Source organism: Melanerpes formicivorus, unplaced genomic scaffold (genome assembly GCF_026170545.1).
Source record: "Melanerpes formicivorus ecotype bairdi unplaced genomic scaffold, bMelFor1.0.p_v2 SCAF_12, whole genome shotgun sequence".
Lineage (NCBI taxonomy): Eukaryota > Metazoa > Chordata > Aves > Piciformes > Picidae > Melanerpes > Melanerpes formicivorus.
This window is the reverse complement of record NW_027142364.1, coordinates 11,383,098-11,409,853: the sequence shown is the minus strand read 5'-3', so window position 1 is coordinate 11,409,853 and position 26,756 is coordinate 11,383,098. Positions and strand designations below refer to the sequence as shown.

General features: G+C 43.8%; 1 protein-coding gene and 1 long non-coding RNA gene across 4 annotated transcripts in view; one reads left to right on the top strand and one right to left on the bottom strand.

The window, feature by feature from the left end:
* The window catches only part of NGEF (neuronal guanine nucleotide exchange factor), a 55,909-nt gene extending 30,286 nt beyond the window's left edge, over window positions 1–25,623 (bottom strand). Inside the window, exons 1-4 of one of the 3 annotated variants that reach the window (XM_068145327.1) lie at window positions 25,270–25,623; window positions 16,054–16,113; window positions 12,459–12,806; window positions 8,922–9,036 (exon numbers count right to left, since the gene is read on the bottom strand). In XM_068145327.1, coding sequence (XP_068001428.1) covers window positions 8,922–9,036; window positions 12,459–12,711 — 368 coding nt within the window. In that variant the 5' untranslated portion in view covers window positions 12,712–12,806; window positions 16,054–16,113; window positions 25,270–25,623. Of the gene's footprint in view, window positions 1–34; window positions 121–8,921; window positions 9,037–10,339; window positions 10,797–12,458; window positions 12,807–16,053; window positions 16,114–25,269 lie in introns of those variants that run through there. The other 2 variants (XM_068145328.1, XM_068145330.1) reach the window with 2 other exon arrangements.
* LOC137444528 (uncharacterized) lies at window positions 111–4,047 on the top strand. The gene is made up of 3 exons (XR_010988184.1): window positions 111–168; window positions 2,524–2,623; window positions 3,881–4,047. It is a non-coding gene; the product is annotated as an uncharacterized lncRNA (long non-coding RNA).
* Window positions 25,624–26,756: the final 1,133 nt, after the last annotated feature.

Below are 26,756 nucleotides of genomic sequence, written 5' to 3'. Positions count from 1 at the left end.
ACAGCCGGAGGGGGGGTCCTGCCCTGGCACTGACCTCTCTCTCCTCCCTCAAACCCAGGGCACAGCGCTGCCACCCATCCCTTTCTTCTCTCTGCCTATGTGCGGCTGGCGTCGGCTTTGAGGGAGAAGAGGGGCTCTCCTGAACTGCTTCCAGATCTGGTGCATATGGTGCGTTTCTTCTCCCGGAACGAAACCCTGAGATGGAGGAATGTAGCTGGGAAACAGCCTAATCCCTCCTGCCGGTTACTGTGCTCCTGGTTACCCCACAGAATTCACTGTTCTCCTCCTCTGGCAGGGCTTTGCACCCGCCGGGTCATCTCCCTCCTTCTCTTCTTTAGCGTTGCTACTTCTATAAAGATATATTGTCTCGTTTATGCAGTATCTCAGTACTCAATGATCTCTATCTGTCTTCTTGCAGGTAACTGTTTTTTTTGCCTCAGGAGTAAATCCTCTTGAGCTCCAGAGCAGGGTTTATTTACAACCTTGGATCTGTTGAGTGCTTGTGGACAAGTTGGGTGCAGCTCTTCCCTACGTATTAGTAACCCCCAGAAAAAAAAACAAACACAGCCCAAAAAACCACAACCACCACCCCACAAAACAAAAAAACCAAACCAAGCCAAAACCCAAAGCAAACCAGCCCTGTCATCTGCACCAAATTGCACCTGAGGAGCTAACAGTCAGAAAATGCTCAGCAATTCTTCGCTTGCTCTCTGTTGTACAAATAACCACGGCTTGTTTGTTGGGTTTTGTTTTGGTTTGTTTTTTTCTGTCTCTTTTCTGTATGTCATAATGTAATTTATGCCACAGCATGAAATCCATGCCTCGGTCTGTATGTTTAAAATGGTTTCCTTCTTATCATTTTTATATTGTATTTGCTAAATGATATATCAGGACAGCTTTTTGTCAGCACATTCAGAAAAACTCCTTCAGCTTATATGAACTAGATCTTGATCTGGTACACAGGAGAGCTCAGTCCTTAAGTCATTAAGAGGCAGAATGGAGAGAAAAACAGCTGGAAATGTCGTTGAAGACTCAGAGAAGTCTGTTAGCCAAGTCCAGTCCTCAACTGGGAGGTCAGAAGGACCAGACAAGCAATAGGGAAACATCAGGGTGAGAGTGAGAGCTGGAGGCTGTTTTGCACTTAGAGAGGAGGTGGAGGGCAGCCTGACAGGCGGGGCTGTACAGAGGCACATTGTCACAGGGTAGTCGATGTGGGATGAAAGTGGGTTATCCATCATTAAACACTGGGGCTAAGGGGCTTGGGGAAACAGGTGAGCACAGGGGCAGTTCTAACTTTGGAGGAGGGACAAAGCAGCAGAGACTATCTGAAACTCCACCTAATGACTGACATTTTGGTGGGGCTTGCTGCAAGGCCAAGAATATTGTCAAGGGTTTTAGTGAGTGGGTGGTATGCTGAAAAGCTTTTTTCTTAGAAAAGGGGAGGGAGGGCATTAACTGTACTGAACCTCTTCGTTATCCTGAATTCTGGAAAAGCAGAGATGTTGTTTACTATTTTCTAAAGGGTAGGACCAAAAGCAGTGGGGAGTTCTCTCAAAGGCAAATCAGTGCATATGCTCTTACTGACACTGCTAGAATGACTATATAGCTAAATAGAACTTTGGGGTGTATGTATTAAAAACACAGAATAAATCTCTCAGAAGTATGCTTTAAGAGTTTAACAGATTCTAACCCTTCACATTGCTTCACTCCCAAAGGTTAAACTCTGTCAGAAATTGAAATTTCTTTTTAGAAAAAGTGTCTAGGTCATGGTATAAAAAACATTGCAAAATAGAAAGCATCTTGGATGGATCCTGTAACTGTCTGGTAATTTGATCCTGCCTGTCTTCCTTTTGCCTTCAACTTTTCCCAAAGAATTTCACTTTTGGTCTGAGATGAAAACCCCAAAATACCACTGGACAGCAATAATGATAATATAAATGCTGGAAGCTCTGAAAAGGTGAGAACACCAGCTAAGAGTGAAGTGCCCTCTGTGACTGTGGGAAGCCACAAGTTTGTATTTTGTGTCTTAGAGATCTGTTCCACTGTGTAGCAATGACTAATACATTTTCCTTCCTTTAGAACTTTTTTGTTTGTTTGTTTTTAACTGCAGTTTGGACTTTAAAAAATGTTACTCTTTCCTCCTTTCCAGGCTTATTCTCATACTGCATGTTGATGTACAGAGAAAGTCCATAAACAGAACCAATGCCTGAGAAATACTTTTTTCTCCCAAGTGAAGTGACAGAGTGTTCCCATCACTCTGGGACTGAAGTAAAGAAATGATATTTAGCAAGATAGAGATATTTTTGTCCTACAAAAATGGTTAGGATTTTCTAAATCTTGCTTTTCTTCTTGGGGACAAATCAGAAAGCTTTCAAAGTTTGTCATTAAAAATGAAGTCAGGCAAACAAGTGATTCTTTCTCAACAGTCTGGTGGCTGGGAGGTTCAATCTGGGTGTGGGGGATTCAGATTGGAGTCGTGGCTGTGTCATTGCCTCACATTCCACATGTTACTGCCTGTTCCAGGGCGGATCCATCTCTCTTCCCTGAATTGCTCTGCTTTCTCTGGTCGCTGGGAAACGTGCTTGAAGCGAGTGAATACCTTATTCACCAGATACCACTTTAGGTCAGTCAGTACTGGACAATTACTGCTAAGTAGAGTAACTCTGGCATAGCTGCTTCGTTCTTCCTTCCTACTACCACAACTGGTAGGACTTTGTGTGCAGTTTAAGCTGACCTAGGTGCTCAATTCCACTTTTCACTCAACTATCTGTGGAAGATCTCTACCTCCACTTTTATGCCAGTGCTCACACTTGTCTCATCCTTGGTGAGCAGGTTTGGGCAGCTAAAGCAGTACAAAATTATTTAGTTTTCTTTAATTTTTTAAATTTTTTTTTTAAAGAACTAGCTTTGTGTTTGTCTGGATTACCTTGCTACAGGGTGAGATCAATGTGAATGCCAGTGTAACAGAGGTGGCAGACATGCAGATGGGTGGCAGGACCATGACAGTGCCATCTTGGATTATTTTACATGGCTGTGGAACTGCAGAAGTTCCCACTCCATCTAATCTTAACTACCTGGGTGGGAGTTTGGAGGTTTTCTTTTTTCTCTCAATGTGTCAACAATGAATTTGATCCAAAGCCCAAAAATATTTTCCCCATATCATCAAAATCAGTAAAATCTCATAATGACAGATTAGCCTTCTGACTGAAATCCCTGTATTTCATCCTCAAATTCTCTGTCTAGTTGTAGGAGAAAAGAAAGAATCAGACTATTAGAGCAACATACAGGAAAGAACTAGTTACAGATCCCATCCTGGCATCATACAAGTGGTTCTGTGTGCCCTGTGCTCCTGTTGGTGACAGAAGTCATGCAGAGCCCTGACAGGCTGAAGCCCTATTTTGTCTCAGGAATTCTTAGGATCTTCACTAGAAATGATGGAAAGGATTCACATGGCCATTCAACAATGGCCATGCTCTGGTGTCATGGAGCATGACCACAGTTCAGCTCCCTGTGGCCAATGAAGAGAGAGTTTGATGGTGTGATCTGCAAAGAGGAGTGTGGCTGCAGCCTGTTCTGAGCTGTTGGAAAAGATTTTTATATGTTGGTTGATCTGGTCCATGCTTGCATTATGAATGTGATAATTGATGTGAGTTTATAATTAGTTTATTATAATTATCTTGCTTTCAATTATGTTTGGGGGGTGAATTTCCAGTCTTGGTTCCTATGTTCAGACACTAGTAATTTTGAAAAATGCCTCATTGCTTGAATTAAGATTTCTTATATACATCTGAACTCAAAAGCAATCCTTACAATAAAGCTATGCAAAGAGCTTGTTTTGAAAGGACACCAAAATGCTTTTTTCCCCCATGTTCTCTTACAGCAGTTTTTAGAAACTAGACCTTCCCTTCCAGAAACTAAAAAGAGAAGATGCAGTCCAGCAGATCTTATTCATGAAAAAATTCCTCAAGCCCTTCTACTCAGTGGGAGTTTTACACCAAGAAAGGCCAAAAGATGAGGTAAGAAGCACTGTTTCAGTCTGAGCTAACCAATTTTGTGGAGAAGTGTGAAGTTAGTAATAGATTTGAATGTTAGACCTAGTCAAGCATATTTTCATGCTTCAGGTTCATTCAGGTTCTTTCTGTTCACATGTGGTTTTTAGCACTGTTTTTGACAGTGACTGTGTTTGCTCAATTTCTATTCATTTTTTGTTGTTGTTGTTGACATTTTAGTGGGAGATAAATGATAAATGGAAATCCTTATCCCTAATATTTTTAGATCCTAAAGGCCAAGAGCACATCTGTTCTTCTGAACCTCCTTAAGCTTTCATCAAAATACCTTAATTATATCTGTTGGGGCTGGCAGCTTTACCAACAACTAAAAATATTCAGAACTTCCTATATTGAGATCTTTACCTTTTGATGCTCATAATCATCAGGGTTAAATTTAAACTATCTGTCATGGAGAGTTTCTATTTATATACATTTTCTTTAATTAACATTTTTTGGCCTTGGGAAAAGATTATTGTATCCCTGTGAAAGGAAAACAGAAAACACATTGTCCTGTCCTTTGAGAAGCTTTTGGTTCTGTTGAAATGCAAGTTGAAACTTGGGGGTTGCTAGTGCTTCACCTTTGGCACACTTAAGAAAATCCATGGAAATGACAGGCCCTTTTCCACTCTGCAGTGCATGCAAACTGCCTGGTCCTATTTCTAGGCACTGTGAGACAAGACCGTTGCTGCTATATGCTCAGTGTTCCCTGTGCTGAGTCCAGGCAGCTTGGCGAGAAAAGTGTGTGACTGAAAAACAAAGGCAACAACACTCAAGCATGGAGAGTGAAGAAGTCTATTGAATTGGGAGACTGCTCTGAAGAAAGGAACTTGCCCACAGCTGGGTGTTTGAGGACAAGATGGGAGCTAGGAGGAGGGGAGGGAGACTAAGATTGTATGAAGCGCCAAAGGGTGAAAAGCCTGGAAATGGCAGGCCAGTGAGATATGAGCCACAGGAGGGAAGAGGGAGGAATCATGTGCCTGGAAAACAGTAGGCTGAGGAAATGGTGAGGGGAAATACAAGTTGAAGCTGCTAGAAAAGGAGTGAAACAGGTTAGAGGAGGACCTGAGGGTTAGAGTAAGACCAGATGAAGCAGACTGGGAGATATGGAGGGCAAAACTTGCAGGGTAATGAAACCATGACTAGGCTGAAAAAACTCAGGAGCAGCAGCTGGGTAAAATAGGTAGACAGACTGGAATTGGGAGCTCCACTGGCTGCATGCTGGAAAGATATTTGACTAGAATTGGGTATGCTACTGCGTGCTATTCTGTGTGATCCTGTCAAATGTAAGATTTCATCAGCAGTAACATTTTAGTATCAACAGTGTTGTGTTTTTATTGTTTTGGTTGGGGATTTTTACTGAAAGCTTAGCAGTTTTTAAGATTCTTCTCCCTGCAATACTCTTCCTCTTAGACTGTTTTTAAGATTCAGATGTACAGAAAGAGGGATATGGAAAAAGATTTCTCTATTTCTACAAGAGTAAAAACATTGTAGTGTGATAAAACATAAAGGTCTAGTGAATATGTGTTTGCACCAACTATTTCTGACCTTACCACTTGCAAACTGAAGAAGCACCATTGGCAGCATAGAGAAGAGGTGCCCATAAGAAATTTATTTCCTAGGTAGAAAGAAGCTGCTCGAGTATGGCATAGCTTTTGCCATGCAGTTCCTAGCCTCTCTAGAGGCTTTCCCTGCTTTTCTGGTTAAATGAGGCTATAAAAGCAGTGCCCTCTACTGCCCAGGACAAATAGTACTGTGCCACAGGATGCTAAGCCAAAGACACCCAGGCACCCTTCAGAGCGTGATGCTTTTACATGCATTCTGTTGGGTTTTTGTTCTAATGTGCATATTTGGCTGAATTCAAACCAGGCAGACTCACTTTTGCTGCTGAAGGTGACTATTTGTATTCAGTGTTGTAGGACTTTCCTTTGTACTCAGATCAAATGTAATTAAGTGATTTTTAGGTGAGCTGGAGGTTTCATTGCTAGCCTGAAGAAATAGTTTGCTCTGCACTGGCAGAGCAGTGACCTCACAGTGAGCTTTGCAATGTGAAATGTGGGTTTCTCTTCCATTTTATCTAGTGGCCCATAATAAAGACATATCGTTTTTGGAATCTGACTCACTGGGTAATCATAGGTAAATAGTAGATCATGCTGCTGAAACATCTCCATTGTATTAGAAATGAAGAGAAGTCAACATCCTATTAGCTGGTAAAGTAGGTTAGACACTGATTAGTGAATCTCCATTCTAAGGTTTGAAATTACTAATTTTCTGGTCTCTGTGGGAGCTGCTTTCAGCTGAGGCTGACACCTGTGGATGGACACCCTGCGTGGATGTTTTCCTGTGGTAGTTTTTTATGATCTCAGTCTACACAACCGCTGCTGCTATGGAGCTGGAAGGGCTGATCACAGTGGGAAAGAGCAGCTTTTGCTCTGTTCACCTTCTTCTAGGTCTTTGGCTCGGGTTACTCTGAAAAATAGGATTTGTGCTAGAAGCCCAACCCTGAAATGTTTGGGGCAAGTCAGCTGAGTTGTTGGGAAGCAACTTGTCATGTGAGGAGTTTGGGTCTTTGTACAAGGCGGAAGACTGGGAAGGAGCCATGGGATCTGATGGAGAATTCTGGAGTGCTTAGAGGCAGGCTGAGGGTTGCACAGGAGAAAAGCCATGGGAAAAACAAAAAGTAATTTGAGAACAGTTAAGCATGAAAGCACTCTTGAGAAATATCTTATGGAAGGCATATGGCAGATTTTGGAACACTAGCAATAGTGTTTGAATCACAGAATCACAGAGTGCTAGGAGTTGGAAGGGACCTCTCGCGATGATCTAGTCCAACCCATCTGCTAAATCAGTGTAATCTAGAGCAGGCTGTATGGGAACACAATGTCCAGGTGGGTTTTGAAAGTCTTAGAGAAGGACATTCCACAACCTCTCTGGGCAGCCTGCTCCAGTGCTCTAGCACCCTCAAGGGAAAGAAGCTTTTCCTTATGTTTAAGTGAAACCTCCTGTATTCTAGTTTGTGCCTGTTGCCCCTTGTCATAACACTGGGCACCACTGAAAAGAGCCCAGCCTCATCCTCTTTACCTCTACCCTTTTGATACTGATCAGCATTGAGAAGATCCCCTCTCAGTTTGCTCTTCTCCCAGCCAAAGAGCCACAGATTTCTCATCCTCTCCTCATAAGAGACATGCTCCAGTACTCTCATCATCTTTGTGATCTTCTGTTGGACTCTCTCCAATATTTTCCTGTCTCTCTTGAACTGGGGAGCCCAGAGTGGGGTACAATACTCCAGGTGTGGTCTCACTAGGGGAGAGCAGATGGACAGGAGAACCTCTGACCAAGTGACCACACTCATCTTAATGCTCCCTAGAGTACTCTCCTTTCTGCAGAATTGCTAGCTTCTGCTTTCAGAAGAAGTCTTACCTGAGAGCATCAAGTTTTATTCTTTTGGGGAGAGATTAAATGCAATTCTTGAGACCAGTGATAAGACTTTAGATGTCTTACCTGCACCATGTCCTGTTTTCCCAATAGCACAGAAAGAAGAGTGATTACTACAAAAACCAGTAGTAATTTTGGGGTCTTGCAGGCTTTTCACAATGGTGATTTCTATTGTTTCTATATCAACTATAGATTGTAGTTGATATTTTGGAGAAGAGGAGAGCAGTGCAGGGGCTCAGTTTGAGCTGGAACTCTGGTCTCATTCTCCATCAAATTTCTCTGCTCTGTTTCGAGATGTGTTGTCACCCAGCAGCACTGCCTCCTGTTAGCAGACACATGACTTTGCACGTTTCAGAGCTGCCTAAGTGACAGTGTCAGGATGTCAGAAACTGAGAGTGATGATTATTACACAAGGGGAGGAAGACAGATGGGTAAGACATCAGACCAGACTGTAACTGTCTAGTTTCATATGCTCAGTTTAATGCCAAAGGGCAATCAGTTTTAGCCAGAGCAATTAATTTATTTAAATCCATCTTGACTAATTTTTTTTTTCTACTAGAGTCCTCTCCATAACAGAAGGAGCCTGGAATGGGACTGTGCATTACACCAGCACAGCTGGGCTCAGCAATTGGGACCAGCAGTATAACTGATGTACTTGTAGAAGGCAAGTGCTTAATGCTTTCAGCTTGAACTTCTACAGTACAAGCAGAGACTATCTCATAGTTGTGCACACAAAAGATAAGAAGCTGAAGAGGGAGTTTGGGAGAATACCTCACTCATGTATTTGAAAATGTAAGGCTAGGCAGCTGCTCCTCAATCTGCCTGGCTGAAGTGGCAAGGGATTAGGGGCAAGGTTAAATTTATGGGATATATGCAAATTTATGGGTTGTGGGATCAGGGCCTTTTGCTGGATCTAGGTTGTTGATGGATTTAAGCCAAAAAGGGCTATGCCACTGAAAGCCTCTGTTGCCTATCAGTTCTTCAAAGTGAACATCAAGCAGAAAGTCAGAATACTTTAGAAAGCATTTTTGTAGCTTCAGCAATAAAATCCTGGGTTTGGTGTGGGTTGTGTGACAGACTTCAGGAGAGCCCTCTGGGAATGATAAAATTGGGGTCACCCTTACATTGGATGTTCCATAAGGAACTGTCCACAGGCCCTCCTTACTCTCTCAACAAGCTGCTTAAGGCAGTCTGTCCATTTTGCTTACACCACTGGGCGATCCCACATCACATTCCCCTTTTTCTGTCTTACCCACTGTCTTCTTGTGCCCACTATTCCTTTCACTGTTTTCTCCAGACTCATCCCATTAAGACCCTTTATACCATGATGCTAGTACTATACTATGCATATTATTAAGACTATGCTATATCTTAGTCCAGCTATCCTTCCCCAAGCAAGCATTCTTGCTCTGATGCCACCCTGTGTGTGCACTTCCTTACCTTTGGATCCATAGTTCATCTAAGGTTGTCTTGTCAGAGTTTACTGGAGATGGTGATCCCTTAGGAGGTAAAACGTTCAGAGGCTCTTTGACAGTCTCGTTGTTTTTGAGTGAACCTGTGATATAAGAGAAAGCCAAGAGGGTTTAAAACACTCAAGTTTCTTAAGAGTCAGCTTTCCTTTTACTGTAGGTAGTGGCTTGCTCATATCATAGGCAACAGGAGGACCACAGACACAAAGATGGTTAGAGTTTAGCTTGCATTTTCAAACAAGATTGAAGTGCCACTGGCTTGTGTAGTACAAATCTGCACAGCCTTTGTCACAGCTGTAAATGCATTTGAGAGAAGGTGAATATATGAGATCAGTCCTTATTTATATGTAGTAGTCTCACCACTGAAATCTGAATCCCAACATACTTATCTGTAGTAGTCTCACCACTGAAACCTGGGTCCCAACACTAGTGATTTTCAGTACTATTCTTTAAGGAGAAAAAGTTCATCTCTGTGTGCCTGTGGATGCAAGTATCTTGTTTCCCAAGTCAGGGCTTCATTGCTCTCTGCTTTCAAGCATACAGAAGATGTTCAGTTTACTGGATTAATGAAGGCTAGATCTGGGTGAGACAGGAGCTTTACTTTTAATTGCTTCTCCAGTTTCCCCCAGGTGAACCTCTGATCCTTTCACAGAGAACCAAAGTTGTATTAAGTCCATGGCTTACTGCAGCAGTGCTTGGCAGAAGAGGATGCGTCTCACTTTTCAAATGAAACCTCCTATTGTTTGAGGCCTGTTGATAAATGGCCTTGTTGGTTTTTGTTAGAAATGTTTTGGTCTAAGTCATAATTCTGTTTGCATTTCAAATTGGTGACAGCACAGGCAGGTCAATGCTCGGACTGAAGCCAGTTCCTGATGAACCCTTTTTAATCAATGCTACTGAATTTCACAGGGAAAGGGTGAAAACTGGACTTGTAAACCGCCCTAAATTAGTGCTACGAGCTTATGAAACACCAGTCTGAGCTGTTCTCTTTCCCTTTTGAATAGTTTCAACATTTTATCCTTCTATCAGAGAAGATTGTTTAAGAAAAACAAACTCTTTTTTTCAGTTAAAGGAAAATTAGGTTTTACAGCTCCTAGGCTGAGAGTCAAAACTAGGCAAAGGGCATCTATATAAAAGTTTTTGCTGGACTTATATAATTTTACATTATTTTTCTTGTTATAATTTCTTGAGTCTTTATTTTTCCCATTTTGGATCCTACTCTCTATTTCCCCCTGTATCTTTTTCTCTCTTCCTTTCTTCTTTCCTTCCCCTCTCCTCACCCCGAGTCATTCCCTAAGCAAAATGAGAACAGTTTAGTATTTGAGCTTGAGTCAGACTCTTGGATAGCTGCTGTTGAAATGGGTTTGAAGTCAAGATAAAAGAGCTCACCCATCCCTTGCTTCCATGCACGTCAGCAAATGCTGTCAGAAGTTCCTGATACAAATGAGGCTGGTGTAGAAGCACCCGCTGTCCACTTTCAGGGAGAGGGGATGGGATCAGTAGTGTGGAGGGAGAGAAGAGCTGCTTATGCAGCCCTAGCTGAATTTAAAAGCTGTATCACTGAGGTGGACTTGCTACAGTCATACTGAAGAATGAGCTATTGCTCCTAGCCCAGATCTTGCTGTACAGACTGGAGAAAAGAAATGTTCCCAGTGTGTCCTGCTGAACAACTGCAGATATGGAAGAAAAAACCCTGTTTGGAACAGATCCTGTTTCACAGCAGTGGTCACACAGAGAGGGAGGAGAGAGAGAGAAGTGCAGGTCAGCTTCTGTGGATGCTCTAATGAGATGCTAAGAGAAAAGCCCTTCTTTCAGTTTGTCCTTCCTCAATGACACTGGCTAGACAGGAGGGATGTCCTCCTGTGCCACTGTCCCGATGCTGTGACGCTGCAGATGTATGAAGAAACTGCGTCCTTCTTAGCTGCTCCTGCTGCAGTGGCACCAGCAGGTGACAGGGCTTCCTCAGCAGCAGTCTGGATGCGTTGACGCTCTGGGAGCAGGAGAGAGGACGAGTCCCATCTGTGCTTGCTCTGCAGCAATGCTCTGGGAAGGTGGTGAGAGGATGACTCTGCTCTGGTCCTGCCGCTGTACTGGCAGGCTGGAGAGCAGCTCAGCTTTGGCATGGGCGAGGCTCAGTTTATCCACAAACCTCATTGCAACAGTAGCAGAATATTAAACAGGCGACGTTTGCTCTGCTGCTGTCTGCTGTCTGCTTGGAAACTTGGAGAAGGGAGGGAACTTTCCTTCTGTCCATGCCGCAAGGTTGAATGGGCCTTTATACTGCTGAAATAGCATGGCTCCCTTGGCAGGGCAGGCAGGAGACACCTATTTTCTTGGGGACATTTCCCAGACCTCTTATTTTGACATGGATCATGTCTGCTCTTTGTTTTCTTAGAGAACTGAATCTGCTGTCAGGGACTGAAGCAGTGTACTTAATACTGTGTAACAAAGCACTAGCTGTCTTGCAGAGCACTTAAACATCAGGAGTAGCATGGTATAGGCAACCAAAGTCTAGAGTCCAGTGCCCTGTTTCTGTTAGATTGCAAACTGAAGCTAGGATAGGTGTCTTCACTACGATTCCTTTTATTTTACAAGAAGTTACAGAAAACAGTTATGGTTGTATGAACACCTGGGAGATGAACCAAAGGGCATTTTCTGTGTTCACAGTTTCAGGCATCTATCAGCGTTTAAACTACTTCCTTTGCCCCCCCCCCATTTCCAGTGCTTCTGGGTGTGTTGCAATACCTCCTTTCCTAGCTCTCTTCTCAGCTTCTCCTGTCTTTCTCTTGTGTCTTTCATAGATAGCTGCTCAGACAAGGTGCCAGCTCAGTGAAAGTCTGGCCTTGCAGTGTGGCACTGTTCATACTGAAAGTCAGCTTGTTCCATTTCTGCTGAAGCCATGGCTGAGGGTGTGCAGGTTCTGGGTGGGGTTCTTGTTATTCTCGTTCAAAGGGAGCATGGGTGTTTCTTACAGCTGTCATTGATGCAAAGTGGCAAGAACTACATTTTCAGAGAAGTATTACTACCCTCTCATAATGGCCCATTGGCCCATTGCCATTTCCACAGGCTTTGTCCATACATTTGTACTGCTCTGCTTTGCTGTTTCCTCTATATGCTGCTCATCTTGCCATACAGTTGCTAGTATAGATCTCACTGCTTTTGAACAAGTCCTTTCTGTATGCTGAAGAAGTTCCTACTTCATTGACAGCTCCACAGCTTTCCCTGTTTAAATTCTTTTTCTCTTAGAAATCAGGGAGGTGGCAGAGCTGAGTCCCATATTTGTTTAGATTCTCTACCATGAAGCATGTTTAAACATCTAACCATTTTGCATTTCCAGATAAGGATGGCACCCTCTGCCACTTGTGCCGTAGGGCAGAGAACTTCTCTAGTGTGCTGACCCCTGAGCTGCTTTCTAGCTTCTCTGTCCCTTTTCTAATCTCATTGACTCCTATAGTTCCTATAGTCCCATTGGAAAAGGAAGCATGATGCTGATTGGGTCAGCACTCACCTGTGGCTTGCCCCATGTGCATTGCCTCTCTTGAAGTCTTCCTTTTCCCTCTGTTTGGCAGCCTCATTGACCGGTAGTACCTCGAATTTCTTTGAATGGCAATGTATTGTGTGTGTGAGTCCATCTCGTGGGTCTCTGGATTAGTGCCTTCTGACTCTTCCTCGCCTTCAGAGACTGACTCTCTCAAAACCTGCTGAGAATGGAGCCTGCCATCAGAGACCCTGCAGGCAGCTTCTCTCCCATGCCCATCCATGGCTTCCAGATTTTGTCTCTATGGCAACTGAGGCGATGCAGAGCAGCAGAATACAGGTAGCCTCCACAACTCCATCAGCTTTATCTGAATTAGAGCTGGAGACAAACCAACAAAACACAAGAAAATAGAAAAAGAAAGAACAAAGTTTTGGTTAGTTCAGAAGCTGTAGTGCATCATCTGTTTAGGATAATGGGGACTTTCCAGGCTTTTGTCTGAGATAATTCATCACCTTACAAGCCTTTTTCTGACATCCTGAATATTACTTTGACGTGCTCGTGGTTATCCTGCCGTGATGCATTGTAGTGCTACAGATGTTACTGGATAAATGTATTTGTTCAGTTGATGACCACTCCCTTCTGTCACTTCTGATTAGTAGATTACTGGCTGGTTTAGAGTGGTTTAGAGTCTTGGCCTTGTTTTTGAGGGTGCAAATGTTATGGAATAGAAAGTAAAGGCTGAAAAGAAAACTGTTAATCTGTCTGTTATCTGTTCACTTCTCCCTGCACTAGAAGAATTAATGCCTTTTACAGGGCTGGGTGCCTTCTAACACTAAACATGCACTCCTGCAGTGCAGGTAAGTGAAGAAAAATCCCTAACTACCAAGAAGTGAAGGTAAAATGGACAAGAGTATCTAGCAGTGGAGAGTGCAGAGACTTGCTTTTGTTTCCTGGAATTGCCCTCAAGTGCCAACGTGGCTCCTCGGTGGCAGGGGGACTGCAGCACAGTGTCCCACCACACTGCATGTTGCTGGATGGACAGTGGCAATAATCCTAAACATTTTTAGGAGGCAAATCACTACGACAGCAAGCCAGCAATTTATCCTTCAGCCTTTGCAAGGCTGGATAAAACAAGGGCTGATGACTTGAACACTCACTTGTCTTGTTGAGTTCTTGGAGCTGTCAAAGAATTTCTAAGTACATAATGTGATTTTGTGACTGATGGGGCTATCATGAGAAGTAGAAAGAGATGCTGTATGGGAAATGTGAATATGAAATTGACAGCTTGCTGAGAAAAGGGCATAAAATAGTGCTGTGGATTAGTCATTAGACGGTGTTTTGAAGTTTTCCATACCGCTGGTTTGTTACATTCAGTATATCTAATATACAAGATACACTAGAAGGGGTCTCAATTTTTGTTCTGGATCTTCTGCAATCTCTGTGAACCCACAGAAATTGTTACTGCTTGGCCCCAGGGTCACTCCAGCTGACCCTTGGACATCAGGGACAGCTGGGACATCTTCTGTGAATCCTCTGCTTTCCAAAATGTTTTGAGAGCCCTGTGTTTTATCCTTACAAAGGGAAGGTCGCTATCTGAAGTCATGCACTGGGCCTGAGTATTTCTGCTCCCTGACTCTACAGAGGAGCAAGTCTGCTTTCTCCTTTCATAACCTGAACCACAGCATACAGCTCATAGCTGCTATATTTGGATCCTGACTTCAGTTCTGCCAAGACTTTTGGATTGTTTGGAACTAGTGGCTGCTTTGGGACTGTTTCCAGTGTTACTGGAAGTGTATGAAGGACCCATTTGTTGGTTGTGGTGTTAAGTTTGATTTGTAAATTCCTCTGAGGTGTAAAGATTCACTAAGCCTGTTTCTGTGGCTCAGTGGAACAGAGAAATTAAAGCTGCTGCTGTTGAAGGTGGCTTGAGAGGAAAGAAGAGGTTATTTCTTTTCCTGTGCCCTTTTTGCTGTCCCATGACTAAAGCCCCAAAGGCTTGCTCCTTGCAACTGTGATGGACCAAAATATTACACCTATAGGCTTCCTAAACCTAAACTCTAGCAATTGTTTATTTTATATTTACTTCCCTTCTATAACCTGTTTTATGTCTTGCTGCTTGAGGAAATGAAATTGTAACTATCTCCTCTATGTCAAACTTCCTATAGGACTCAAGTGGCCACCCTTTGTGTATATTACTCATAGACTGGGGTATAGACCTGCCTCTCTTTGGTGGCCTTTGCCATGCCAACGTAGTTTGCAATGCTTAGCAGACTGCTGCTGGTGTTTTCTTGAAAAATGAGTTAAAGTTCCCACAGGAGCTACTCACCAGTCAGGAGCAATTTCAAAACCCCATAAATCTCCAAAGGATTATTAGGCATGTAGATGCACACACGTGTATGTGTGGGGGGATTGCATCCATGCATAGAGAAGACTGTTACTGAGAAACCATTTACTGATATGTCAATCAGATGGTTTTGGCTTCTGAAAATGCTTTAGCTGTGTTAAAAACTAGGGATGAGTTTAAAGAATACAGAGCGCAGAGGTCTGTGATCAATGGTGCAGGGTCTAGTTGGAGACAAGTAGTTAGTGGTGTTCCCCAGTGGTCAGTACTGGGTCCAGTCTTGTTCAATATCTTCATCAATGTCCTGGACGAAAGGATGGAGCATACTCTCAACAAGTTTGCTGATGATACAAAACTGGGAGGACTGTCTGATACCCTGTCAGGCTGTGGTGCCATTCAGCATGATCTGGATAGCCTGGAGAGTTGGGCAGAGGGGAACCTTGTAAAGTTCAACAAGGGCAAGTATAGAGTCCTGCACCTGGAGAGGAAGAATTCCCTGCACCAGCACAGAGGAGGGATGATGAACCAGCAATGTGCCCTTGTGACCAAGAGGGACAGTGGTATTCTGGGTTTCATTAAGAAGAGTGTGGTCAGCAGCTCGAGGTACGTTCTTCTCCCCCTCTACCCTGCCCTGGTGAGGCCTTACTTGGAGTATTGTGTCCAGTTCTGTGCTCCCTAGTTCAAGAGAGACAGGGAACTACTGGAGAGAGCCAAACAGAGGACAACAAAGATGGTGAGGGAGATCTGGGCTCTCTCCAACAGGGCCCAGTGATAGAACAAGAGGCAACAAGGACAAACTAGAGCACAGGCGGTTTCACTTCAAGCAGAAAAAAGACTTCTTTCATGTGAGGGTGCTGCAGGCTGCCTAGAGAGGTTGTGGAGTCTCCTTACCTGTCCAAGATACTGGAGACTGTCCAAGCCCACCTGGACATATTCCTGTGCAACCTGCTCTAGGTGAACCTGCTCTAGCAGGGGGGTTGGACTAGATGATCTCCAGGGGTCCCTTCCAACCCCGATCATTCAATGACTCTCAGATACATTAAAATTCAGTATTACATTATTCTGGTAGCAGTCAAACTATTCAGTGACAGAAAATGAATGATTCAGACAGGTGTGGACCATAACTATCCTTGTCTGAGTGTTTGTAGTAAATTCTTGAAGAAGGTGTTCACCCCCTATAGTCATAGGTAGGTGACTGTCAGGCCTTGCATCAGGAGTAACCCATCCCAAGCATATTCACATGCCATCTTGAGACCACATGTCCTGCTGCAGCGTCACACCTACCTGAATGTGCTTTGCAGGCAAACATACTTCCCTGTCATTCAAGAAGACCAAAGTAGCAGTCTGCAGGGAAAAAGAGAAAGACAGCAACAGTGAAACCATCAAGTGATGCACATACAGCAATGTTAGAGATATGTGTTTTGACTCATACATAATTCAGCCTCCAGGAATTTGGCTGTATAGAAGTTTTACTTGCCAATGTAAAAAAATGGCATTTACCAGCAAATGCCATGGATTTGTACAAGAGCAGCTGAAGGCAGGGACGTTAGGTAAAATGCTAACAAAAACTGTAGAAGGGACTGAGGATCCCAGAGCTGTGTGGACCTGGACATATGGATGTGTGTGGGCAACGGGAACCGCTGCTGGGAGGGTGGGACTGGATGTATTCACAAAGCATGGGCTGGCTGTGGATGTCAACAACTGCCAGTCCCTGCTGTACAAAATGAGTGGGCTGATAGGGATTCAGAGGGTACGAGGTGTATCATGAGAACAATTCCTTTTCATCAGATCTAACCAAAGATAAGAACATTTCTAATAGCCTGAAAGCTCTGTTTGCAGCTATGTAGACCTGCAGGTATGTGAAATGGGTTTAGTCTGAGCAGAGTCTGATGTGGAGCAGGAGGTATATCCTATCACCGGGTGATCATGTCTCTCTCTTTCCTCATCTCGTGACATGCCAGGTGCATACAGCTGCAAGAGCCACTGCAGAGGCAGACTGTGTGGTCTGGCACTGGTGGCTGCCCTGGTGGGCAGTGGCAGCAGAGGGAGCTGCTGGGGGCTGGCAGCCCCAAAAATATCATGCTGGCTGCCTCAGCTGTTACTGAAAGAGGAGAAGTGCAAGTAGTGCCTTAGCCGCTGGGAAGAGCCACCTCCTTTCCCCACTAGAACTGCTGCTTCACATGCCCGGACCCCTCTCTGAGCAACAGTTTTCCAGCACAGCAGAGCAGGCTGCTTTGCTGTCCCTAACAATTTACCTGCTTAGGGTGTTTTGTTCTGCCCTGAGCTGACAGCCTCTGTCTCTGGGTGGATTTCTTTCACATGCTGTCCTCCACCATCATGAGACAATTGTCCCCCTTGGGAATTAGATGGCTCCCTGCACATGACCTCCCTTACAATGGAAGGGGTGAGATAGGATGAGATTAGTGGCTCTGCTTGCAGCTGGATGCAGTGCTTCCTTAACTTCCTAATTCTCCTGTAAAATGGGGAAGTGTGTTTGCCTATAAAGTGTCAAGTGCTGCAGTAAGAAAGTCTCTACTTAAAGAATGCCTCATGATTTTGAAATGAAAAATGTTCTGTTTGCCAGTGTTACACAATGCTGTTGCTTAGTGTGGAAGGGTGATGGAGATTGCCTAATATTAGAGACAGGCTGAAATCTCCAGCTAGGCAGCTCAGGGGTGTTTCAAAGCAGAAAGTAATAGGTATGAATACAACCTGACCATGTGGTTGTTCTATACAGGGACATACAGTCACAGAAGAGGAATTGCCCTTGTCTGATTGTCTAATGTGTCCCTACTACTAGCAGGGACAAGATAACAGTATTGATGTGCCTTAAGTGACTACACAAAATATACAAGGATTGTGTCCCCCAAGACGGCAGGCAGGTGCTTTCAGCACAGAAGACAATGAACTCCTCCCCTGAGTTACCTAGTGGTGTTTTAGTTTTTCCATCACATAAAATTCATCTATCACTGGATGACCCTTTAAACTACACACCACTCAATGAAAACTCCTGGGGCTCAATGCAGAAATTGACATCTTGTCTGTAGGATTTTGATGCTGTAGAAATACATAAGGTCATATAATCTTCCCTTCCCTTTTGTGTGTGTGTTTCTAGTATAAGCCCTATTAATGACTCATCTGGTAAGTTTTGCACGCTGAATGTGCACCTTTCATGTATATTTTATGAACCAGATGGAGCTCATTTAAGATAATATTTTGTCTTCAAGAGCTCATAGTTAACATGGCTCCTTTGTTATTTCTTCTTTAAATGCAATCTGAATGTACATGCCAACTCTGATTTTGCTTGTGCTTTACTTTTTCTTTTTGGAATGCTTAAATTATTTGCAAGGTCTTGTGCAAACTGGAAACAAACTTCTGCCTCCCACTACCATCAGTCCCCCATGACATCCCTGCTCATATATCAGGCACTGATTATTTTTCTCCTCCCCTTTCTCAGTCTTAAGTGGAGTGGAATGTCATCTCTAAACTATTTCACTCTGCATCATAACAAGGTGAAAGCAGCTCTGCTGGGATGGGGCACAGTCCAAAATCCAACAGCAGTCCTTACTCATCAGCTGCTTGTTCTTGCTCATGCGGGTGCCGATCCCTCAAGGAGTGCCATGCATGGGTGGGCCCTGCTGAAGGCTCTTGGCTCTGCACAGGCTCAAGCCTATGTTTGCATTGGGAGATATTTCTGTCTGAGTCAGGGGAATAGTAACACCCACAGACTCAGCCCTAGGCTCTGGCAGATTTAGCTCTCAGCAGATGTAGCAATGAATTTGTTTAGCGTGATTGGTGGTTTAAGCTAAGATGCAGACTTCAAGGTAGCGTCACTCCTGTATCCTGTTGGGTCACCCTTGGCACAGAGGAACTAACTTCCAGCAGAAGGATGCACTGGCAACTGAGCATAGTAACACCTTAAAGTGCTCAGGACCATGAACTGACTGATGTGTATTCGTGTTTTCAGTATTACTGGTTGAGATGACCCTCCTTGGAAGCCTTAACAACAATCCTGACCCTTTTTTTTTCAGGTGGTGACAAGAGACAGTTATGCACATATCTCTGTCCAAAGCAAGGTAAGTGACATTTCACAAAGGAATTTGAACCATTCAGGTACAAGGGCAAGGTCTTATTTGATTATGGCCCAGGGGTGGAGAAAAACAGGAGGAGCATGAGAACAGACTGACCAAAAAGTTAAACACAGTCCAAAGAGTTTCACAGCAAAAGCCAGAGAAAAGTAGGCAATACATTTGGAGATACTGGCTGAAAGAATATCAAATTGTTTGACCCCACATGTTGCCAGAAAACAAACATTCTGTACTTATTTTGTAAATAAGAGTGAGTTCTATTAGCAGTCCTAACAGACTCAAACTGCAACTGCTCCAGTTTTGAGAGTCTTTCAGGTGAGAAAGGTAACAGGATGGTTTTATTGCCATGGTTTAGTGATGGTACCTCATTTATACCGAGCAAAGAGAGAACTTTGCAGTTCATTACATACTTATGACAATAAAGCCTTTATGTCTTGCATGTATGTTACAGAGAACCTGTTTTAGAAGGATTTCAGAAACTAAAAATACATTGGATTTGTTTAATATAGCCTCCAGTGCCATGTGCTTTCAACACCAAGTGAATGGGGCTTGGAGAGAGAAACCAGCACATTGAAACAGCTAAAAATTACTCAAAAACTTTGCTAGATCTAAAAATATTTCTAAAACTAAGTCTGATGTTGTAGGATCTTCTATGGGTAGAGGTAAGCATAGATGTGTAAACACAGACAAAATGAGTGCATCCTATAAATGGCTACTTACACCTAGCAGAAAGGATACATGCCTTCATACAGTTCCTTCTGCATCAAACCAGGAGTAGTTTTATCAGCTACTTTGTGTTATTTAACTAATGCATCAATACATACTTAATGAATAACACTAAATTATTGCATAGTTTACAGCTACTAGCATGATTTATCTTTTTTGTTGTGCACTGGTTCTTTACAGTTCCAGAATAAATATTGAAAAGATGTGCTCCCTTATACATCAGTGAGAATTGTCATCTCTGCTCAAGCCACAACATCGCAAAGTGGTCCAGCCCTATCCCACTGCATTCTCTGCTTCCTCCTCTGGGTTTGGAGTAGCAGGCTATGGGCTATTGCTAAGATCTTGAAGCTCCCTCTGGAGCTATTCTACATATGTGTATGTGCACACATATCACAGAATCACAGAAACATTCAGGTTGGAAAAGACTCTCAGGATCACCAAGTCCAACCAATAACCCTACCCTACAAAGTTCATCCCTCAACCATATCCCCAAGCAGCACATCCAAACAACCTTTAAACACATCCAGGGTTGGTGACTCAACCACCTCCCTGAGCAGCCTATTCCAGTGCCTGACAACAACTTGTTGTGAAAATAAATTTTGTAATGTCTATTCTAAACTTACACAGTAGTAGCTTGAGGCCCTTCCCTCTTGTACTATTGCTAATTACTTGTGAGAAGAGACCAGCACCAATCTCTCTACAACATCCTTTCAGGTAGTTGTAGAGAGCAATGAGGTCTCCCCTCAACCTCCTCTACCAAACTAAACAGCCCCAGCTCCTTCAGTTGCTCTTCATAAGATTTGTTCTCCAGGCCCTTCCCCAGCTTCACTGCCCTCCTCTGCACTCACTCCAGCACCTCCACATCTCTCTTGTATTGAGGTGCCCAAAACTGGCCGCAGTACTCAAGGTGTGGCCTCACTAAAGCTGAGCATGCTTATGTAAACACAAACGTCCTCTCCAGCTGTGCAGGGGGAGTAAACCTAATTTTTGAAGTTTTTGAAGTGTACAGAAGAGCAGAAGTAGAAATGTACAAGCCCTTCTGATTGTCATTATAAGCTGTTAAAACAAAGGAAAGAAAAAATGTTCTTATTTTTATCCTTTTACTTCAATTAGTTCATATGCAATGGTGAAGGTACATCCTTGCTTGAAGGTTATGAGAGAGTCCTGAGGAATAAGATGTATAAAACTCATCCTGTTCCTCTGACATCTCTAACTTACCTCTCTGTACTTAACTCCTGCCTCTAGAGGAACTCTTTCTAGTTTCCTTTTTCCTTTCCTTTTATTCCTACTGATTGTGAAATGGCCCCTGATGCCATCCCTGTCTTTATTTCGGCTTAGAAGATACCAGCAAAATTATTGGTATGTAGCTGTGGTCTAAAACTCGTGAGGTTTTCCAGGCTTATCCCTGGAAGGTAAGTGAATATTAAAAGAACAAATCATTGCATCTCCTGGGCTGGGGGAAGTACATGACTATCAGCTCAGGGCTGGCTGCAAACCAGAGGACACAGCCTCAAAGCATAAGGTCCCAATACCACTACATAGGTACCCAAGAAAGCCCTCAGCAGTCTGCCTTGGTGATCCCTCCTGTTTCACAAGGTTTCAGGTGGCAGTTATGAGCTCTTGTTCATTTTTCTTTGTTGTCTTCTGTTTGGACCATGTGAAACCTTCTAGCTATGGAAAGAATATGCAACATAAAGCTAACACAAAATGTAAGGACTCCAGTACAGAAAGTTTAGTCTGTGATGGAGTTAAACCAGTTGGCAGCCAGTCACAAGTGGTGTTCCCCAGGGCTCAGTACTGGGGTCAGTTCTCTTTGATGTCTTTATCAGTGCTCTGGATGAGGGGATTGAGGAATCCTCAGTAAATTTGCATATGACAGTAAGTTGGGAGGGAGTGTTGATCTGCTTGAGGGTAGGAAGGCTCTACAGAGAGACCTGGCAATTCTGGATTGATGGACTGAGGCCAATGGGATGAGATTCAACAAGGCCAAGTGCTGGGTCCTGAACTTGAGTCACAACCACGTGAATACTCCAGGGTTGGGACAGACTGGCTGGAAAGCTGCCCAACAGAGAAAGACCTGGGGGTATTGGTGAACAGCTGGCTGAACATGAGCCATTGCATGCCCAGATGGCCAAGGCAGCCAACAGCATCCTGGCCTGTATTTGCAACAGTGTGGCCAGCAGAACAAGGGAAGTGATTGCCCTCTTGCACTCAGCATTGGTGAGGTCACACCTTGAGTAATGGGTTCAGTTTTGGGCACCATGCTATGAGATATTGAGGTGCTAGAACAGGGTCAGAGAACAGCAATGAAGCTGGTGAAGGGTCTGCAGAACAGGTCTGGTGAGAAGCATCTGGGGGAACTGGGGCTGTTTAATGTGGAGAAGAGAGGCTGTGAGGGGAGACCACCTTTCTCTCATACAACTCCCTGAAAAGAGATTGGAGTGAGGTGGATGATAGTCTCTTCTCCCTAGTGAGAAGTGACAGGATGAAAAGAAAGGGCCTCAGGTTGCACCAAGGGAGATTCAGGTTGGATATTAGAAGAAACTGTTTCACTGAAAAGATTCTCAAAGACTGAAACAGGCTGCCCAGGGAGGTGCTTGAATCCCCATCCCTGCAGGTGTTTCAGAGAGGTAGAGATGTGGTGCTGAGGGACATGGTATAGCACCAGTCCTGGTAGAGTTTAGATAACAGTTGGCCTCAATGATCTGAAAGGTCTTTTCCCATCAAAAGAATTCTGCGGTTCTATGGAGTAGCTTAGTCAGGAACATGGTACAAGAAATAATGTCCCGAGCATAATGCCTTGCTGGAGCAGAGAAGTTTAGTAGTGGCAGGATACTTAGAAGAGGAGTTTAGCAGATGTCTTAGTTGAAGCTTTTCAAGCAGGCAGGCTTAGTGTCCCTAGGGCAGACAACACCTGTGCTGCCCTTGAGGAAAAATAGGATGATATCCACTTCTATTTCTATATTTGTGGGTTGCGTATGAGACACTTATTATGGAAGAAATGAGCTTGGGTGGTTATTTGAACTTCAGAGAGGTAAGAACTCAAAGAGGTGTTTATTTGAAAGCTTCTCTACCAAAGCAGGGAAATAAGAAGACTGATTTTGTTGATGAAGGAATAGCAGAGCACTGTTTTTCCTCCCTCAGTGGTTATTGGGTGGAGGGTCCAAGGAGTGCCTGTTTAGTGAATCTCCTTGCAAATTTGTAGCTGCAAGTGAGCCAAAAGACAAGACACAAAAGTCTTGTTTGACTGGTTTCTACTGGTTTGAAATGCCAGGCAGGTTTGGAGCACTGTTGTGCCACGCTATCCTTGTCAACTGCATCAAGCTAATTTCAGCTCATTTCAAATCTGACATAATTCATACTGTTCCTACAGCCTGTTACTCCCATAGCATGAGTCTTTAGTAACTCAGGAAAAACAAGTTAGACATCTCTGTAAACTGGGCAGCAAACAAGCATGCAAATGTCCACTCCAGAAGGCCTCTTTTTAGTGCCAGGTGAGGACCCTGGCAGCAAGGAAAGCTTGCAGACTGTAGCTCCCAGTGCACAGTAGTCTCTTCCATCCTCTGACCTAGCTCAGGGCTTTAGGTGATCATATGCAGAAGTCCCCAGTCCTTGTCTCCAGATTGCCAGTGACAGCACTAGAGAGCATGGAAAACCGGGAAGATGCATAGTGCTCTCTGGCTGCATCTGCATTAAGTCTCCATTTTACTGTCAAACAAGTGACTTGGTCTCCTCAACCCTAACTCTCGCTCACTCTACCCAAGTGCTGCAAAAGATTGGCAAACCTTTCCCTTTCGTACCTTTCCTTCTAATGGTTGTTGCCCTCCTCTTCACCCCGTTTTTAAGCACAGAAAGAGGAAGGCTGGGGATGAATGCAGTGAATCTCATGGCCGGGACATTGAATTGGGTCTTGTGAGAGCAGATGTAATTTCTCAGCTCTGCTGCAGTTCCCTGGCCCATCTTGAGCACATAAAGAATTTTCCTGAGTCTTAGTTTCCCATCTTTAGACTGGGAGCAGTATGCTATAGTTTATGAATACTCCTGTATTCATTGCATAGACTTTTTTCTTCTGAGTTATTTGAGCAGGAACACAGTGTAAGTACAAAAGCATGGCATGAGATAGCCTGAGAGGTTCAAAAGAGGTTTAGACAATACCATAGTGAAGAAAAAAATGAAGCAGTTTGAATATGCTCTATTTTTAAAATTATTTTATATTTCCTACATTTCATTCTCCAAGTGAAAAGTAGGCATTGTGTTTAGATTTCTACTTCCTCAGTGTCCCTGCTGCTCTTCTTAAGTTTTATTTGAACTGGCTGCAGTTTCTCCTAAGCAGGAATCCTTGTTTCAGGAATTGCTCTCTTTTGGAACAGCAAAGTCCAAGTTTTGTGGATTGAGTAACCTGCCAGTCCTGTCTTTTTCGTAGACATCTGTTTCAAAGATGGTTTTGGCTGGGAAAGACAAGGCAGGGAGGAGATGAGGTTCCTAGATTGTTTTAGATTTTACTGAGTCTTGACAATTTTTCTTATTTTAGATTTAATGGAGCTGCTTCCACGGGGTGCTGCTTGGAAACACTAAATACTGCCTCCAGGCACTACTGTGCGAAAAATGATAATTGCCTCTAGAACACATAGAACAGGCAATTCCAAAGGGAGAATCTGACTGAAAACCCAAGGCATTGGCCATATACTCAGGGAAAGATAATGGTAATTATATAATTAATGCACTTTCCATTGTCTTGCAAATGTCCTCTCCAAATCACAGCAGTATGGGAGAATGGGTTGTCTCTGGGCTCTTCTTTTCTGGCAGCTACTCTGGTCTTGCACACATATTCATATTTTACAGTTGGGCTTCAAGTGGATTAGATTTATCAGTCCCAGTTTAGTTTGGTGAAAATCAGACCTGAATGAAATTTCTGTCCATGTCATACATGGCATGTCAGCCAGCGTTTGAAACATTTTGTTATTTTAGTGCAATTTCCTCCTTTCAAGTAGATCTGGAAGTGGCAGCTCCACTGTAAGAACTGTCTCTGTAGATAGTTTAAAATCTCAAGAGCTAGCTTATTCTTATGAAATCTGAGTCCTTGTTTACTTTGTGCATTTAAAAATATACATAATTGCTGGGACAGAGTTCACAGCTACACTGCATACACAGCAATTGGTCTCTTGAGAGCAAAAGGAAAGATCAGCTAAGGGGAAGGATCAGCCTGGTGTTGGGAGGAAAACAAGCTGTTTATCATATTTCTTGTCTTTATTTGTATATATATATATTTAAAGCAAGCTCACACATAAAGATTTGCCAGGAAAAAAAATCACAACTTGTCCTGTTGCTGGAAAAAACAGTTTGGTTGGTTTGGGGGATGTTTGCTGTTTGGTTGGGCACGTTAATGCTTGTTCTGTGCAGGCTGGGTCTCCTCTCTGACTAGGCTTCCTCTCTGTGGTGGATTTTATGCCCGCCAAGCTGTGCCAGTGGTGTCTCTCCCCATCTATCAGCCAATATTTCAACAGTGTCATGGCTGTGCTCTGTCAGGATTGAACAGGACACCTTCAGTGTGACTTTGCTTGTAGAGCAAAGTCAGTTTTCTCAGGCACTGGATTTGTGCCTTGTTTGTGGCCTGAGGTTTCTCCCTCAGATCATTCATCTTCCAGCACACCACCATCCCCCAATCCCAGAACAGGCTTTTACTCACCTGACAATCTGGGGTGAACCAGTCTCTCATTTGCCATCAAGATGAGGTATGCTCAACAAGTCTGGACTAAACTCCCCTAAGCTGTTAGAGATTTGCAATTCAATTGTGAATCCAAAGGCAAGTATGTCCTTACGGGAGATATCTGTCCTTCAGTCCTTGTACCTTCTGTCAGTTCTGCTTAAGAGTAAAGTTTCCCTCAGACTTTGTTTGCTCAGTTTCCAGAGTCACAGCAAACATAATTTAAAGGAACAGCTTTCCCTTTACCCAGATAAGTTAGTGCAAATAAGCCCTGAATGTCCTTTGCACCGCTTGTGCCAAGGCCTTAATGACAGGGCATTGTTAAACCTCTCATATAAATCTTTAACAGCTGAGTGAAACTTCGGTCCAAATCTGCAAACTCAAATAAGTGGAAACAGTAAATGGTATTTGCTTACACTTCTAAGGACCAACTGGCTGAGAAACTTCTCTGGCTTTATATTACTTACAGCCATTTGAGATGAAAAGACCTAAATGTTTATGACTATTTTTAGGTAGCCATTTTTACATTGCATATGTGCTCACATACCTGGGCACTGGGGTGGATATAGCAGAGACAGCCTGCTTTTATTTTAAAGCTTTTGGAATAGAATAGAATTGGAATAGAATTAACCAGGTTGGAAAAGACCATCGAGATCATCAAGTCCAACCTATCATCCAACACCATCTAACCAACTAAACCATGGCACTAAGTGCCTCGTTCAGTCTCTTTTTAAACACCTCCAGTGATGGTGACTCCACCACCTCCCTGGGCATCCCATTCCAGTGGCCAATCACTCTTTCTGTAAAGAACTTCTTTCTAATATCCAGCCTAAACCTCCCCTGGCACAGCTTGAGACTGTGTCCTCTTGTTCTGCTGCTGGTTGCCTGGGAAAAGAGACCAACCCCCACCTGGCTACAACCACCCTTCAGGTAGGTCTTCTCTGAGCCTCCTCTTCTCCAGGCTAAGCAACCCCAGCTCCCTCAGTCTCTCCTCCTATGGCTTGTGCTCCAAACTCCTCACCAGCTTTGTCACACTGCTCTGGACATGCTCCAGCAACTCAGCATCTTTCCTAAACTGAGGGGCACAGAACTGGACACAGGACTCAAGGCGTGGCCTAACCAGTGCTGAGTACAGAGGCACAATGACTTCCCTGCTCCTGCTGGCCATACTATTTCTGATGCAGGCCAGGATGCCTTTGGCCTTCTTGGCCACCTGGGCACACTGCTGGCTCATGTTCAGCCTACTATTGACCAGTACCCCCAGGTCCCTCTCTGCCTGGCCACTCTCCAGCCACTCTGTCCCCAGCCTGTAGCGCTGCATGGGGTTGTTGTGGCCAATGTGTACAACCTGGCACTTAGATGTGTTCAATCTCATGCCCTTGGACTCTGCCCATCTGTCCAGCCTGTCAAGGTTCCTCTGCAGAGCTCTCCTACCCTCCAACAGATCAACACAGGATGGGGCCCAGCTC